Source organism: Cetorhinus maximus, chromosome 2 (assembly GCF_964194155.1).
Source record: "Cetorhinus maximus chromosome 2, sCetMax3.hap1.1, whole genome shotgun sequence".
Lineage (NCBI taxonomy): Eukaryota > Metazoa > Chordata > Chondrichthyes > Lamniformes > Cetorhinidae > Cetorhinus > Cetorhinus maximus.
This window is the reverse complement of record NC_135880.1, coordinates 31,545,683-31,561,924: the sequence shown is the minus strand read 5'-3', so window position 1 is coordinate 31,561,924 and position 16,242 is coordinate 31,545,683. Positions and strand designations below refer to the sequence as shown.

The 16,242-nt window shown below is 43.4% G+C and overlaps 1 protein-coding gene across 1 annotated transcript in view; it reads left to right on the top strand.

The window, feature by feature from the left end:
* The window catches only part of LOC144692995 (ufm1-specific protease 2-like), an 87,105-nt gene that overhangs the window by 31,965 nt on the left and 38,898 nt on the right, over positions 1–16,242 (top strand). Inside the window, exons 4-5 of the mRNA XM_078562232.1 lie at positions 6,331–6,394; positions 9,409–9,563. Of these exons, the coding sequence (XP_078418358.1) occupies positions 6,331–6,394; positions 9,409–9,563 (219 nt within the window). The remainder of the gene's footprint in view (positions 1–6,330; positions 6,395–9,408; positions 9,564–16,242) is intronic.

Here is a 16,242-nt window from a genome sequence, read left to right as displayed (position 1 = left end):
GATTTCCCTTTCACAAAACCATGTTGATTCTGCCTGATTACATTGAGATTTTCTAAGTGCCCCGCTATAACCTCCCTCATAATAGATTCCAGAAATTTCCCTATGGCAGATACTAAGCTAACTGGCCTGTAGTTTTCTGATTTCTGTCTCCTTCCTTTCTTCAATAGAGGAGTCCTGAATCTAGGGAATTTTGGAAAATTAAAACCAATGCATCTACTATTTCAGCAGCCACTTCTTTTAAGACCCTAGGGTGAAGCCCATCAGGACCTGGGGACCTCTCAGCTTTCAGTTCTAATAATTTTTTCAGTACCCTTTCGCTGGAGATTGTAATTGTTTTAAGTTCCTCCTTTCCTTTTACCTCCTGATTTACAACTATTTCTAGGATGTTATTTGTCTCCTCTATAATTAAGACATATGCAAAATAACTGTTCAATTCATCTGCCATTTCCTTGTTTTCCATTAACTCTGGAAGATCAACACTCACTTTACTTATTATTTTCCTTCTGAAATACCTATAGAAACTCTTACTCTCTGTTATTATATTTCTAGCAAGCTTTCTCTCGTACTCTAATTTCTCCCTCCTTATTAATCTTTTGGTCATTCTTTGCTGTTCTTTATATTCTGTCCAATCTTGTGACCTGCCACTCATCTTTGTGGAATTATATGCTTTTTCTTTCAATTTAATATCCTTAACTTCCTTACTTAACCACGAATGGCATATCCTTCTCTTAGAGCCTTTCTTTCTCACTGGAATGTATCTTTTCTGAGTATTCTGAAATGCCTCCTTAATTGTCTGCCACTGCATCTGTACTGACTTACCCCTTAACCTAATATCCCAATTCACTTTAGCTAGCTCTGTTTGCATGCCCTCATAATTGCCCTTATTTAAGTTTAAAACTACCACTACATTCCTATTAACTCCCCCCACTTTAATAGCTTCCCGTACTATGGTGCCATGGTCAGTTTGCTCATCCACTCAGCAGACACCACTTTCATTCCTACAGGCTGCAAGAACCTCTAACCTGCTGGACAAGGCTGAGGCTCCTCCACTTCTATCTTTTGGGTTCCCATATCTGCCTCACCCGCAGTCACACCTTCATGTCCCTGACCACTAACCAAATCAGAAGACTCTATCCTAATTGTGACTGCATCCTAGTACAAAGTGTCCAGGTAACTTTTCTCCCACCCTGATGCATCACATTGTCTGCAGCTTGGCCTCCAGTTCAATGACTCTGAGCTGAAGCTCCTCAAGCCACAGATACTTACTGCAGACGTGTTTACCCTGGATCACCCTGGTGTCCAGGAAATCCCCATATTCTGCAGTCGCAACACAGCACCAGCCCTGCCATCTTTATTATGTTTTAATTAGTTTATTCTTAATTAAGTTATAACTAATAAACACTGCTGCTCCCAATGACCTTTACTACTGTTAGGCAACCTTTCTACAACTAATAAATTACACGAGTTTTGAAGATAAACAAGATATTCACCAACCAATTACTTATCTGTTTTCCTGTGATGTCACGCTTTGATTTCTCTCAGAAGGCAGCCATTTTGGAGCTACAGACTGGATTGGATAGCTTGTCTAGGTGATGGTTACTGTCTCTGGGTCCTGTTTTCGCCCGCCCTTCTAGGTGGCGGTTACTGCTGCTGGGTCATCTTTTCATTCGCTCTTCCAGGTGCTGCAGACTGCCTCCAGGTCTTTTTTTTGCCCGCTCTTCTGGGTGCTGCTGATTGCCTCTGGCTCCTTTTTTGTGCCCTCTTCTAGGTGCTGCAGACCACCTCTGGGTCCTCTTCGCCCGCTATTCTAGGTGCTGCCAACTGCCTTCAGATCCTTCTTTTGCCCACTCTGATGGAGGTTGCCTCTTGGTTTTAACTTGTCTAATTATATGTGGAGGGCGGTTAGCTCAGTTGGTCAGAGTATGATACAGAATGAAGCCAATGGTGTGGGTTCAATCCCCATACCAGCTGTGGTGGCTCATATAGGATATCCTTGCCCTACAATTGTGGAGTGGTGCCCCTCAAGCTATGTAACTAAACGCCTCTCTGATGGAGAGAGAGGCCTACGGTCTTCTCTGGGCTATGGCTAAAATTTACCTAATAATATGTCAAGAATTCTGCAGGTGTTTCTTCTGAATTCAGTCTCTTCCCACATGTTACACAATAAAGGTAACACAGTGATATAGAGAAAATTGAGTCATAACCCCGACACCAACTGTTGTGATGATGTGTTGTCCCAGTCTACAGTGCATCATGTGTTTGTTCAAAAAGTGGGAAGCGTATGAAAGAAATTTGAATCTTCAATTTTTTTCTATTCTTTTTTAAACAGATAGAAATGAGGAAGTTCTGTTAGTTTCTGTCCTGTTTTGAGTTAATTCATCCATGTCAATATTAGTACTGGTGCACTTGATCTGTGTTCTGAAATTGTGCACCTAGAGTTGTGTGTGTTTGGCAGTACAGACATGTCACCTTGTGGCAGCACCAAGTAATGATATTTTCAATAGTCAGTTATTAAACCTGCAATTTATGATCATTGTACAACATTATTTTCATTCATTAATGACATTTGGGTGTTGCTGGAAAGGCCCGCCCTTAATTGTCCTTGAGAAGGTGATGTTCTTCCTGAACGGCTGCAGTCCGTGTGGTATAGGTACTCCCTTAATGCTGTTAAGTAGGGAGTCCCAGGATTTTGATTCAGCAATGATAAAGGAACAGCAACATATTCCCAAATCATGATAATATGTTAGGGTAACTTGTAGGTGGTGCTTCCCAATCATCTGCTGCTCTTGTAATTCTGGGTGGTAGAGATTGCGATTTGGAACATGTTGTTGAAGCAACCTTGGTGAGTTGCTGCAGTGCAACTTGTAGATGGTACACACTGCGGCCACAGAATTCCGGTGATGGAGAGAATGAATGTTTAAGGTGGTGGATGGGTTGCAAATCAAGTGGGCTGCTTTGTCCTGGATAGTGTTGAGCTTCTTTGGTGTTGTTGAAGCTGCACTTGCGCAAACAATTGGGGAATATTCCATCACACTCTTGACTTGTGCCCTGTGCATGGGGACAGGCTTTGGGGAGTCTTGAAGCGAATCACTTGCTGCAGAATACCCAACTCTGTGACCTGTTCTTGTACCTGCAGTCTTTATGTAGTTGGTCCAGTTAACTTTCTGATCCAGTTAATTTTCTAGTTAGTTTGACCCCAGGATGTTGGTGGTGGGGATTCAGTGATGGTAATAACCATTGAATGTCAAGGAGAGGTGGTTAGATTCTCTCATTGGAGATGGTCATTGCCTGGAACTTTTGTGATGTGAATGTTACTTGCCACTTATTAGCCCATTCCTGAATGTTCTTCAGGTCTTGCTGCATGCAGGCATGCATGAGCTGCTTCACTATCTGAGGAGTTGCGAATGGCAATGAATGCTGCAATAATCAGTGAATATCCTCACTTCTGACTTTATGACGGAGGGAAGGTCACTGATGAAGCAGCTGAAGATGGTTGCACCTAGGACCAATGTTTCCTCCCAGCTGCAGTGGGAAATGTTGCACGCACTGGACAAACCACTGTGTACGAATAGCACTTTTTTTAAGATGGATGACTGTGTGAAAATCTTAAAAGGACCATGCAAAGCAACAAACATGCCACACACAACAAAAATAAATTAAAGGGAACATTGCCTAGGACCCTGCCCTAAGCAACTTCTGCAGCAATGTCCTGGGCTGTGATGATTAGCCTCCAACAACAACTAGTTTCCTTTGTGCTGGTTATAACTGAAGCCAGTGGAGAGTTTTCCACATCAACTTCAATTTTATTAGGGCAACTTGATGCCATACTTGGTCAAGGGCAGTCACTCTAACCTCACCTCTGGGATTTAGCTCTCTTATCCATGTTTGGACCAAGGATGGAATGAAGTGTGGGGCCAAATGGTCCTGACAGAACCCAATCTAAACATCAGTGAGCAGGTTATTGCTGATTATGTGCTGCTTGATTGGACTGTCATCAACACCTTCCATCAGTTTATTGATGACTAGGAATAGATGAGCAGTAGTTGGCAGGATTAGATTTTTCCTGCTTCTCGTTGATAGGACATACCTAAGCAATTTTCCACTTTGAGTAGATACCAATTTTGTAGCTGAACTGAAATCACTTTCTGGAGGTGAAGCCTAGTTTTGTAGCAGAAGTCTTCAGCACTACAATTGGGAAGTTATCAGGGCCCACAGTCTGTGATGTGTCCAGTGTGCTCAGCTCTTTCTTGTTATCACGTGGAGTGAGTCATGTTTGTTGAAGGTTGATATCTGTGATGATGGGGACCTCAGGAGGAAGCTGAGATGAATCATTCCCTTGGCACTTCAGGCTAAAGATAGTTGTAAAGGCCTTAGCCTTGCCTTTTGCACTGACATGTTGGGTTGCCCCATTATTGAAGATGGGGATGTTTGTGGAGCCTTCCCCTCCTGTTCGTTGTCTACCACCATTCATGAGGATGAGGCAGGACTGTAGAGCTTTGATCTGATCTGTTGGTTGTAGGATTGCTTGGCTTTGTCTATGGCATCGTGCTTCCTCTGTTTAGCATGCGCATGATGTAGCTTCATCAGATTGGCACCTCATTTTAGGTATGCCTGATGTTGCTCCTGGCATGCTCCATTGCATCTTCAATGGAACCAAGTTGTGCCCTGGCTTGATGGTAGTGAATATAGGCTGGGCCGTGAGGTTACAGTTGGTGATGTAATATCATTTTGCTGCTTTTTTTTTTCTTTTATGGGATGTGGGCATCGCTGGCATGGTCAGCATTTGTTACCAATCCCTAATTGCCCTTGAGAAGGTGCTGGTGAGCTGCCTTCATGAACCACTGCAGTACATGTGGTGTCGATACACTCTCAGATGCCAGATGGTCCATCTGGTTTTATTCCTTTTTGACTTTTCTGTAGCAGTTTGGTACAACTGAGTGACTTGCTAGGCCATTTCACAGGACAGTTAAGTGTCAACCACATTGCTGTAGGCCTGGAGTCACATGTTGGCCAGATAAGAACAGCGGATTCCGTCCCTAAAGGACATTAGTGAACCAGATGGGTTTTTACAACAATCGATGATAGCTTCATAGCACCATTACTGAGACTAGATTTCAATTGCAATTTTTTATTTATTAATTAAAGTTATTAATTAATTGAATTTCCAACAGCTACTGTGATGGGATTTGAACCCCTGTCCCCAGGTCATCATGGGCCATGATGGTAAAGTGACTGATAGGCTCAGTCTTGAGGTTACAGTTTGTGGCAGAATATGTTCGTATGGTTGCTCAGTTTTGTGATGCTAGTGTGAAAGTGTGTCAAATCTATCCCATTTAGAACAAGTTGTACCACATAAAACGATGAAGGGTGTACTCAGTGTGAAGATGGGACTTTGTCTCCAAAGAACTATGTGGTGGTAACTCCAACTAACACTATCATGGGTAGTTGCATCTGCTACTGTTAGATGCGTGCACAAGTCAGGAGTGTGATGGAGTGCTGTCCCCTTGCCTAGATGAATGCAGCTTGAACAACAATCGATTTGCATCCCATCCACGAACGTTCACTCCCTCCACCACCGACGAACAGTGGCAGCAGTGTGTACCATCTACAAGACGCACAGCAGAAACTCACCAAGGCTCCTTAGGCAGCATCTTCCAAACACACAACCACTACCATCTAGAAGGACAAGGGCGGAAGATACATGGGAACACAATCACCTGGAAGTTCACCTCCAAGCCATTCACCATTCTGACTTGGAAATAAATCGCCATTCCTTCTCTGTCGCTGGGTCAAAATCCTGGAACTCTCTCCCTAACAGCACTGTGGGTGTACCTACACCACATGGACTCCAGTGGTTCAAGAAAGTGGCTCACCACAACTTCTCAAGGGCAATTAGGAATGGGCAATAAATGCTGGCCTAGCGATGCCCATATCTCACAAATGAATTTTTTTAAAAGATGGGTTTTTACAACAATGCAGTAAATTGGTCACCATTGCTGGTGGTATCTTTTTTATTCTAGATTTATTTAATTAATTGAACTTAAATTCCCCAGCTGTCACGGTGAAAATTGAACTCCTGTCTCTGGAGTATTAGTCCAGACCTCTGGATTACTAGTCCATTAACATAACCATTATGCCACTGCTCCCATAAATAAAAAATATGTTAGTAAGCAATTTTTCAGCTAGTTCAAAAGCTACACAATAGGCAGATGTGTGGAATTGATAGGTTTATGAGATATTGTTCTAGTGCATGATTTAAAAATTAATTTTTGTGAACAATCAGATTCTATATGTTGCTGTCTTATCGCAGTGTGCAATTTTTTATTTCAGCATTGAAGTCAACGACTATCTTAGAAAGATGCCCAAAAAGAAATCTGTAAAGATTGAACCTCTGGTAAGCATATATATTTTTGATTTTGAGAATTGCTTATTTTTACAAGTATTTTGATGAGGCAATATATCTAATGATTTTAAGGCATTCAACCAGACTTTTCTAGTAGTAATATACAGTAGGGGCAACTTACCGTGGCTTCACTGGCAATGTGGAGCCCTTCATATTTGTAAGCATTGCAAAATCAGATGCACAGCTCGGTGCATCCAGTTGATTGTTGATTTCATTTATGGCAAAGAAAAGATGAGCCGACTGGAGGCCTCATTACTCATTTAAAATTGGCCCTGTACTGAGCCTTGCGGTTTATTCATGAATGGACACCACAAGAAAAGTTAGTGTACTTGGTTTATTGCACTGGCTCAGTCAATGACCACTCTCCATACAGCTAGCACTGTGTTTGCTTGCAGATTTTCTTCAGTCTCAAATAGGGCCACCTTTTTTGTTCCTCTTCTGAAAGGCCCTTCAGAAAAAGGTGTACCCCATCACCTTGTTTGTTCAGTTGGCCTTCTCCTGCATGTCATGTCTAACTTAAGGCAGCAATGTCGATGTCGAGGCACCCAAGTTCCTGAGCTATGATGGCGGTGCGGCGCTTGGATCTGTCACTGTTCCGGTTGTTCATGAGTGTCCTGACATTCCAAGTCCCATACTTCATTTTGATGAGTGGATGATGCCTGTGCGTGCTCTTTTTAACCTGGAGCAGTTGCTGCACGCCGACTGCCACACTGTCTTGGTAGAGGGGGCTTCAGTCCAATGGCAAAGGGGTTCTGTGAAATATTAGCATTAGCCAGTCAGAGTGATTTACAGCTCACCTGGCTTCTAACTCCTACCTGATGTGATCACGCTGCAGGATAGAACATTGTTGCATGTTGATAGTTCCTAAAGTGTAAGTTATTTTCCATAGAAAACAATGGAGACTACAATTTGAGTCAATTTTAAGACAACGTGAAGCAATGGGAATTTGCATTCAAAGGGGAAAATATGTATAAAGGAGAGAAGGCTGTGTGTAAAGGCAGGCATTTTAAGATCTAACAAGTGTGAAAAGCCTTCAGTATCTATGCCTCAAGCTGCTGCTTACAACAAACTGAAGTTAAGAAAACTCACTTTGAATTGGATTGTTCAGGGTATAATATTTCTTTGCCTGGGTCTTTTAAAACCTATGTGTCTTACTGTTGCTTAAATGGAGGTATAACTGGGAGTTAGATAAATTAGGGGATTTAGAAGTTATCCTGGTAGTAATTTGCAGACATATGTATGCGCTTAAAATAATTTCTCTTATTAATAAATGTTTCATCTAGTTTTGTAAAAACCTATAAGGCTCAGTGGCCTTATTACTACTGAATTCAAAGCCCGCATCTTGAAACATACAAATTGCAAAAATAGTTGTGACAGTTGCCTCAAGTTTCCCTCTGGGATTTGAACAACTCAGCATTTACCATCGGCTGTGCCATAACAGCCCGATATTTTTAATTTACATGTTTAAGGGGTGGGAAGGAAGGTGGGGGGGGGTCGCTCTTCAGGGGCTGCCCTTTGCCAATCCTTCCTACCCACTCCCTCCCTTAAACCTCCCACCCCTCTCCTGAACCTACTCAAACCCTCCAGGCCCAAGACCCCAGACTTACCTGCTACCCAGTCAGGGGCGGAAGTCCCAATCAGCCCTTGTTAATCTACCCTGCAGCACTTTATGGCTGCAGGGCGGGTTGGTGTGGAGCATAAACAAAAACAGAATTACCTGGAAAAACTCAGCAGGTCTGGCAGCATCGGCGGAGAAGAAAAGAGTCGACGTTTCGAGTCCTCATGACTCTTCAGCAAAACTGAGTATAGTTAGGAGAGGGGTGAAATATAAGCTGGTTTAAGGTGGGGGGGGTGGGGGGAGAGAAGTTGGGTGGGGGTTGGTGTGGTTGTAGGGACAAGCAAGCAGTGATAGGAGCAGATAATCAAAAGATGTCACAGACAAAAGGAACAAAGGGGTGTTGAAGATGGTGATATTATCTAAGAAAATGTGCTAATTAAGAATGGATGGCAGGACACTCAAGGTACAGCTCTAGTGGGGGTGGGGTGGAAAGACTGACAGGGTATTACAGTTGTAGATTTAAAAATAATGGAAATAGGTGGGAAAAGAAAAATCTATATAAATTATTGAAAAAAAAAAGGGAGGGGGAAGAAACGGGGTGGGGATGGGGGAGGGAGTTTAAGATCTAAAGTTGTTGAATTCAATATTCAGCCCGGAAGGCTGTAAAGTGCCTAGTCGGAAGATGAGGTGCTGTTCCTCCAGTTTGCGTTGGGCTTCACTGGAACAATGCAGCAAGCCAAGGACAGACATGTGGGCAAGAGAGCAGGGTGGAGTGTTAAAATGGCAAGCGACAGGGAGGTTTGGTGTGGAGCATGTTGGCTTCATGCAGACTTTGTTTCCAGGCGGCATGCCATCCTCACCACCCCAAGCCCACCACTATTATTCCACCCCTAGCTTGTTTTGCTTTATGTCCCCTTCTTTATTTCACGGCTCGTTGTTTTATAATACAGCTACACACATGAGAAATCAGCAACATGGATCATCATTAGGCAATGAGAGAAGCTGACCTTGTGTGACTTTTGCTGGAGATTGTGTTTTGTTCACTTTTGAGGATCTAATTTTTTTAAACAGTGGAAATGACTGATGTGCTCAGTGAAGAGTTGAGTGTGGATATTGAGGTGGTTGGAAAGATCATGCAGAAAGATGTATGCTAAGCCCTTTTCCAAGAGGATAAGAATGGTTTTGATCACAGCCTTTACAATAAAGTCCTCAGCTCTTGCATGAATTTCCATAGCACTATCCATATAGCGTTGCAGGCAGCATTTGATTTTCTCATGTTATACATCGCCATTGAAAAACCAGTATGATAGAATAATTCAGATTTGTTAGAAAATAATTCAAATGAATTTAGTAAATATACTCTTTTCATTGCTGTCTCAGGTTAACATGATTGCTTTTTCAGGACTCAATGCTCTATTTTAATAATTCATAACTTCTTTACTTTCAGAAAGTAATAAACCTAGAACTTTTGTTTGAGTTGACAAGGCCTGATGTCATTGAAACTGTAATTGTGCAGAACAATAACAAGTCACGTATCCACTTCAAGCTGACTCTCCCTGTTGATGTGGTGGTATTTGCTAATCCGGAGGACCAATGGAAAGAGTAGGTATTGTTCTAAATATTAAATAATTTCTGAATTAATTTATTATGTCAACAATGTAATAATGTCCCTAGTCAATAATACTTAGTAAAATAACTCTTAACATGTTGCCTCTATGATATCTTAGGCTAATCGTTTTAATCAGACATTCAAGTCTGTCTAAATTTGTTTGGCTTTATTCTGAGGCACTTGCTGCATACTTTGTGCCGATGGACTGACTTCTCGAGAAGCAGAAGGTTTCTTTTCTTTTATATTCTTTGGCATTGACCTAAATATGTTTATCTTCTCTTATATTACTATAAGAGCAGTGTTTATCAAGCTGTTTCCTAAACATTTTTCTATTATTAGCACATGGCAGCAATAATAACACACCAGTAAACCAACAAATCCAGAAGAATACCAAATTTTTTTAAAAAAATTGTATTCTGAACTTCGGATGCTGTGACCATGTGGGTCTTCCAGGATCCTCTTCCAATGGATCCACAGATCTCACGTCAGTCTAGTGAGAAGCTTGATTTTTTTAAAAACTTGGCCATGGGATTTCATTGCTGTTCTTTCCCTTTTGGTGACAGCTGAGTTTGAATGCTGCTATCTACCTAGAAAAATTATACAGTATTTTGAAGTGTTTATATTTGATGTATTAACTTGATTTGTAGCTGCACTTTTTATTTCATTTGATAACATTGCTTCTAAATGTTAAGATGTCTTTCTTTTACACCAAAATATGATGTTCTTGAGTTAAACTTTATGTTCTGCAAATCTCACTTTCAGCTGTTGATCACTGTCCCATCAGTGCTTAAACTGCATTTATGGATGTTAGGTCTGGCCAGCATTTGGCTTGATTTTGATATTCCTTGTAATTAAAAAGTCTGGCAATACTCACTATTAAAGTTTACTTAGTAATAATATTCATTGAGTGAGATTAAAAGATATGCCTTTTGTGCTAAGAACTGTATTAAAGCAGAATTGCTGGAAAATAATCCTTGAATAAAGAATGGCCCTACTCTATATGGGTAAATAAACCTATGACGATTGCTCCTTAGCCTGTGTAACATCAGTGTGTCGTTTCAATCCCCTTCTAAAGAATCCTTTAGTAATGTATTCTGTTGAAGGGTCATTGGACTCGAAACGTCAACTCTTTTCTTTTCCACCGATGCTGCCAGACCTGCTGAGTTTTTCCAGGTAATTCTGTTTTTGTTTTTGTTTAGTTGTACAGTGTCTGCTGATGTAAGTTACTTTGGTTTAAGAGCTTTGAGTGTCCAGATCAAGCACTCGCATGCTAAATATGTTAATTTCTCTACAGTGGTTGTCATTGATCATTTAATGTGGTCTTTGCCCTCTCTATGTGGGGAAAGGCAGTTTGGGTATTGACTGATAGCAAAGATTTAAGACTATGTAGATTTTGGTTTAACATGAAACAGTTGACCTGTTCCCCACCATTAAAATAAAATACTAAAAAAAAAATTTAACCAAACTCCACTCTGGAGATCAATGACCTTGGAATAGAAAATTGGCTCAAAAAGTGGAAGCAGTGAGTAACTGTAAATAGAAGCTTTTCACCCCAGAAAGAGGTTAATTTTAGTGCTTCACTTAGAGTATTTATTTCAAAGACATATAATTTGGTTTTTTTTATGTTTGATGTTTGGAAGGCTGGTTGTCCACTCTTTGGCTTTTTCTCACAGCCTGGATCTATAATATGTGTATCATCTAGTTGATAGTTTAGCTGAAGGACTTGCACCATCACATGACATTAATATAAAGTAGATATTGTATTCTTCAAGTATTAAATGTGAAGTATATTGATTAATTACCCCATATCAGAATATGGTATTGAACAATATGTTATTAAATTCTAATGGCCTTAACTATTTTCTTTTGTTTGGCATAATGATTTAAACACAGTCATGTTTGATGTTCCATCATATCCAGCTGTTGCTTTGGCATATTGTGACGAAGAAAATGAATTGGATTATAGTCATCTCATAGCGAAGTTGGAGAGGAGTTTTTTTTTACATTTGTTCATGGGATGTGGGCATTGCTGGCTAGGCCAGCATTCATTGACCATCCCTAATTGCCCGTGAGAAGATGATGGTGAGCAGCTGCCTTGAACAGCTGCAGCCCATGTGTTGTAGAAACACCCACAGTGCTGTTCCTTCATTGTCTGGAAAAAGACTTTTTTTGTTTGGTTCATTAGAAGTATTACAGGTCATATGATTGTTGGTTCAAGTCACATTCCAAAGACTAACCTTCTAGTGAAGTATTACGGAGTGCCTCATTATTGGAGGTACTATTTCCTTTGGATGAGACATTAAGCCATTAAACCCCATGTGCCCTTGCAGGTGGAAATAAAAAGACCTCTTTAGCACTAATTTTAAGATAAGTGTGAATCTCTGTTCGGTGTACTGGCCAATATTTATTCCTAAACCAACAGCACTTTTTTTTAAAAAAAACTGATTTATGTGATCATTAGCACATTGCTATCTTGACTCTTGACATTAAATTAGTTGCCATGTTTCCTACGTTACAATCATGACTATATTTGAAGTACTTAATGAGGATGAAATGTCCCAAGGTTGTGAAAGATCTTACATTAGTCCAACTTTTTCTATATTCTTACTTCTAAGACAAGTTTGGGATTGCTGACAATTTACTCATTTACCATGCTGCTTCAGAATTTTGCTGAAAATTCACAACGTGGAATTGTCCCAAATTTGCACAAAGCGCGGTGGCGGGTGGGAAAAAGGACGTTTTACCTGCTGGCCACATTGGCGGGTATTTGCGCCTTTTCGTCCCATTCCCTCATAATAATGCATTCACGGGAAAAACTCCAGATCACTGGCAAACAGGCTTGGATTTTTCTGCCCCGCTGTGACCACAGCGCTTCCTCGCTCTGGGGGCACCATATTTAGAGCGCACAAGAGCGCATGCATACTTCACGTCTACAGACCAGGACTGCTCCAGGTGACAGATGGCCCCAAAAGCAAAGATGATAGTAGCCCCAAAATTTAGTGAGGCCTCTCTGTGGCGCTTGCTGGATGTAGTGGAAGGCCGCTGTGATGTCCTGTACCCCCCACTCTGGCCGCAGGCGGTCCACCAGAGTCACCAATCCAGGCCTGGGAGGCGGTGGCAGCGGCAGTCAGTGCCACCGGAGCACAGAGGTCAGCCATCCAGTGCAGGAAGAGGATGAATGCTCTCATCCATTCTGGCAGGGTAAGTCAACCACCACTTCACTCTCAACTCGCACACACTCAAATCCATCACACATTCACAGGGACCTCACACCTCACAGGGCAAAACCACTAACTAACACACACACACACACCCCCTCACATCTCTACAGGCCCATATCCTCTGGAGCTCGTGTCCTCATCCTGTCTCTGGTTCCACTTACCGCACAAACATTCTATGCAGTGCTATGCCTCCTGCTCTCATTCTCTCCATCTGTTTTCATTTGGGGGGTGGGGGGGGGGGAGCTGGAGCGGCCCACATTAGGCCTCTCACTTACTTTGAGGAGCGTGTCATCGCGCTGACAGGTGAGGATGTGGACTGAGCCTGCGGTGACGGTGAGGCCGACAGTGAACGTCCACATGAGGATTCTGCACCACATCATCCCTCTCTCACTGCAACTGAATGAGCTATCTCCTGCTTTTGACTCTGCTGCCATGCACTAATTATCTCTACTTTGGTTCACCGGGAGCTCTGCCAAGGGACCGGCACCCTCAGCCAGCCAGTCCCTCAGCTCTATCCACATCCTAACCTCCAGCCAAGAGAATACCTCCTTCGTTGAAGTGCTGAAAATAAGCAGCCTGGAAGACCCATCACACCACTTACCCACACCATCCACCAGCGCAGACACGCCCACCTCTGTGGGGCCTAGATCTGCAATCTGCTGGTCACCACACAGACATGTCTCTGCAGTAGGAGGAGGTAGGTTCAGCCAAGCCCCCTGGCACTCTGAGGACTGCTGGAGAAGAGGCATCTGCGAAGGCTGAGTCGGATAACAAGCCTCTGAATTCAGCCTTCCAGCTCAAGGTGGAAAGTCAGCAGAAGGCGGGGGGAACATCACACAGAGTTGTTGGAAGCCCTCAACAGAGTGGCACGCGAGTCGGAGGAGTGCATCCGCCTGCTCTCTGATGACGTGGTGCCCACATGTGATGTATGGAGATCTCCATGGAGAGGATGGCAGATGCAACAGAGACACTGGTCCAGCAGAACACAGATGCGCACAGACCTGCACTCCATTGCGGTAGCCAAGGGTGAGTTCCTGCAGTGGCAATGCAAGAGGGAAATGAGGCACCTCAACGTCCCTCCAGGTGCTCCTTCCCCTCAAGGAGTCAGGTCAAGGGCCCTCAGGCACCGGAAGGGAGAGGAACAGCACCTGGACACTCTGGGTCATCTACACAGAACCTCAGAAGGCTGCCCTCTCCCTCCGAGTCCCCTTTACCTGTGACCCCCTCAACCTCGTACTCTAACACTGCAGAGGGAGTAGCTGGCCCACATGAGGACAGCCAAAGCAAGCTGGGGATTTCATTTCAGCCATAATCTTATTAAATGGCAGAGCAAGCTCAAGGGGCTGAATGGCCTACTTCTCTTTGTTAGTATGTAAGAAATTCTGATTACAAGTGGTTGCACGGGTGAGCACGTTTTGTCACTTTATATAATATATAAATATATGTTCACTTTCATTGAATAATGTGTAGTGTTGTCTTTCAGCTTCATTGACAGGCTTTGTGAATCCTCTCACTGCATCCCTCCCCACTAGCGGTTCAGCTGCACGCAGCCAAACCATGAGTGATTCTGAAGGGAGGACTGTGTGTGTGTGTGTGTGTGTGGCAGGGCCTGTCAGAGCCTTATGCAAGCACTCTCCCACGCACACAGATCCTCATCCACCACACTCATCTCACCGTCCCGAGCATTTTCAATACTGCCTGCTGGGGTTCTCATTCAGTTGCCCATCTGAGCTGACCTGCATCTCTGCCCATGCAGCACCTTTGCCTGACCAACATGAGGCTCCACTCATTTTCGATTTCGACAACAATGGTCATAGTCAGACTACTGCTCAACTCCTCTCCCCATTCTCCACCACCAGCCACCCATATCCTTTCCCCCATCACTGTTGACCCCTCCCCCCAACATCATCTTCCGACTCCCCACTGTCACCTACCAACCCAAACACTTTTCTTTCAGGATGTCTAGGTGCACATTCCCTACCTTCCTGAGAATTCCATCCCCATTCACACAGAGCTACCCGACCTCCTCCTTCCCACCTCCAAGGTCCATGTCTGCCTCTGAGGCCCACCAACCACCCTTGTTGTCCTTCCTACTGCTACCGATGCACCCTCATCTTCCCACACTTCTGGCTCCCTCTACCCCCTGTCATACTTGCCATTCCTTCTTACCACGCACACCATCAGTTCACTCCCCAGGTGGCAGTAATTGACTCCCCAGACCCATCCCTTCCATGTTCATCTGGACATCACGTCACCCCTTACCCCCGCCCCCCAAATGATGCAATAGGGCCAGAAAATTCTGTCCACAGTCTTCGCCAGAGGATTTTGTATGACAAAGTCAGTAAACTTCAGCGCACAAAAAAAAATGTCAAACCGAAACCAGCAAAGGAAACAAAATGGGAACAGAGGTAACAGCCCGAAATTGTTGAGCTCATTGTTGCATCTGGAAGGCTGTTAAATGCCTAATCGAAAGATTAGGCATTTTGTTCCTGAAGCTTACGTTGAGCTTCATTGGAACACTGCAGGAGGCCATGGACACAGCGGTCTGAGTGGGATCGAGATGGAGAATAGAAATGGCAAGTGACAAGAAACACAGAATCATGTCTTTGGACTGAACAGAGTGTTCTGCAGAGTGATCGCCCAATCTGCATTTGATCTCCCCAGTGTAGAGCAGACTGCATTCTGAGCAGTGAATACAGTATACTAAATTGAAAGCAGAGGTAAATTACTGTTCCACCTTGAAGAACTATTTGGGGCCTTGAACAGTGAGGAGGGAGGAGGTAAAAGGGCTGGTGTTGCACCTCTAAACTTACATGGAAAGGTGCCATAAGAAGGGGAGGGGCTGTTGGGCTGAACCAGGATGTCACGGAGAGAAAACTCCCTTTGGAATGTTGAAAGCAGAGAAGATGTGTTTAGTTGTGGCATCGTGCTAGACATGGTGGAAATGGTGGCATATGATCAGTTGAATATAGAGGCTGGTGGGGTGGAAGGTGATTCTGGGAGAGAGGGACAGACATAATTGAGGGCCCTGTCAACCATAATGGGATGTATTCTCAGTTGACAAAAACCAAAAACATGTCAGAAACACTGATATGGAAGGTTGCTTCCTCATAATAGATGCAACAGAGAGGGAGAAACTGGGAGAATGGAATGGAGTCCTCGCAAGAAGCATGAGGAAGTGTAGTGGAGGTAGCTGTGACAGTCAAGAGGTTCAAAGTGAATGCTCATTGATACCCTATCCCCAGAAATGGAGGAAGGGGAGAGAAGAGTCAGAGATAGACCATGTGTAGGTGAGAGAAGGTTGGGAATCGGAAATAAGACCATAAGACGTAGGAGCACAAGTAGTCCATTCGGACCATTGAGTCTGCTCCGCCATTCAATGAGATCATGGTTGATCTGATAATCCTCAACTCCAGTTTCCTGTCTTTTCCCCTTAGCCCTTGATTCCCTT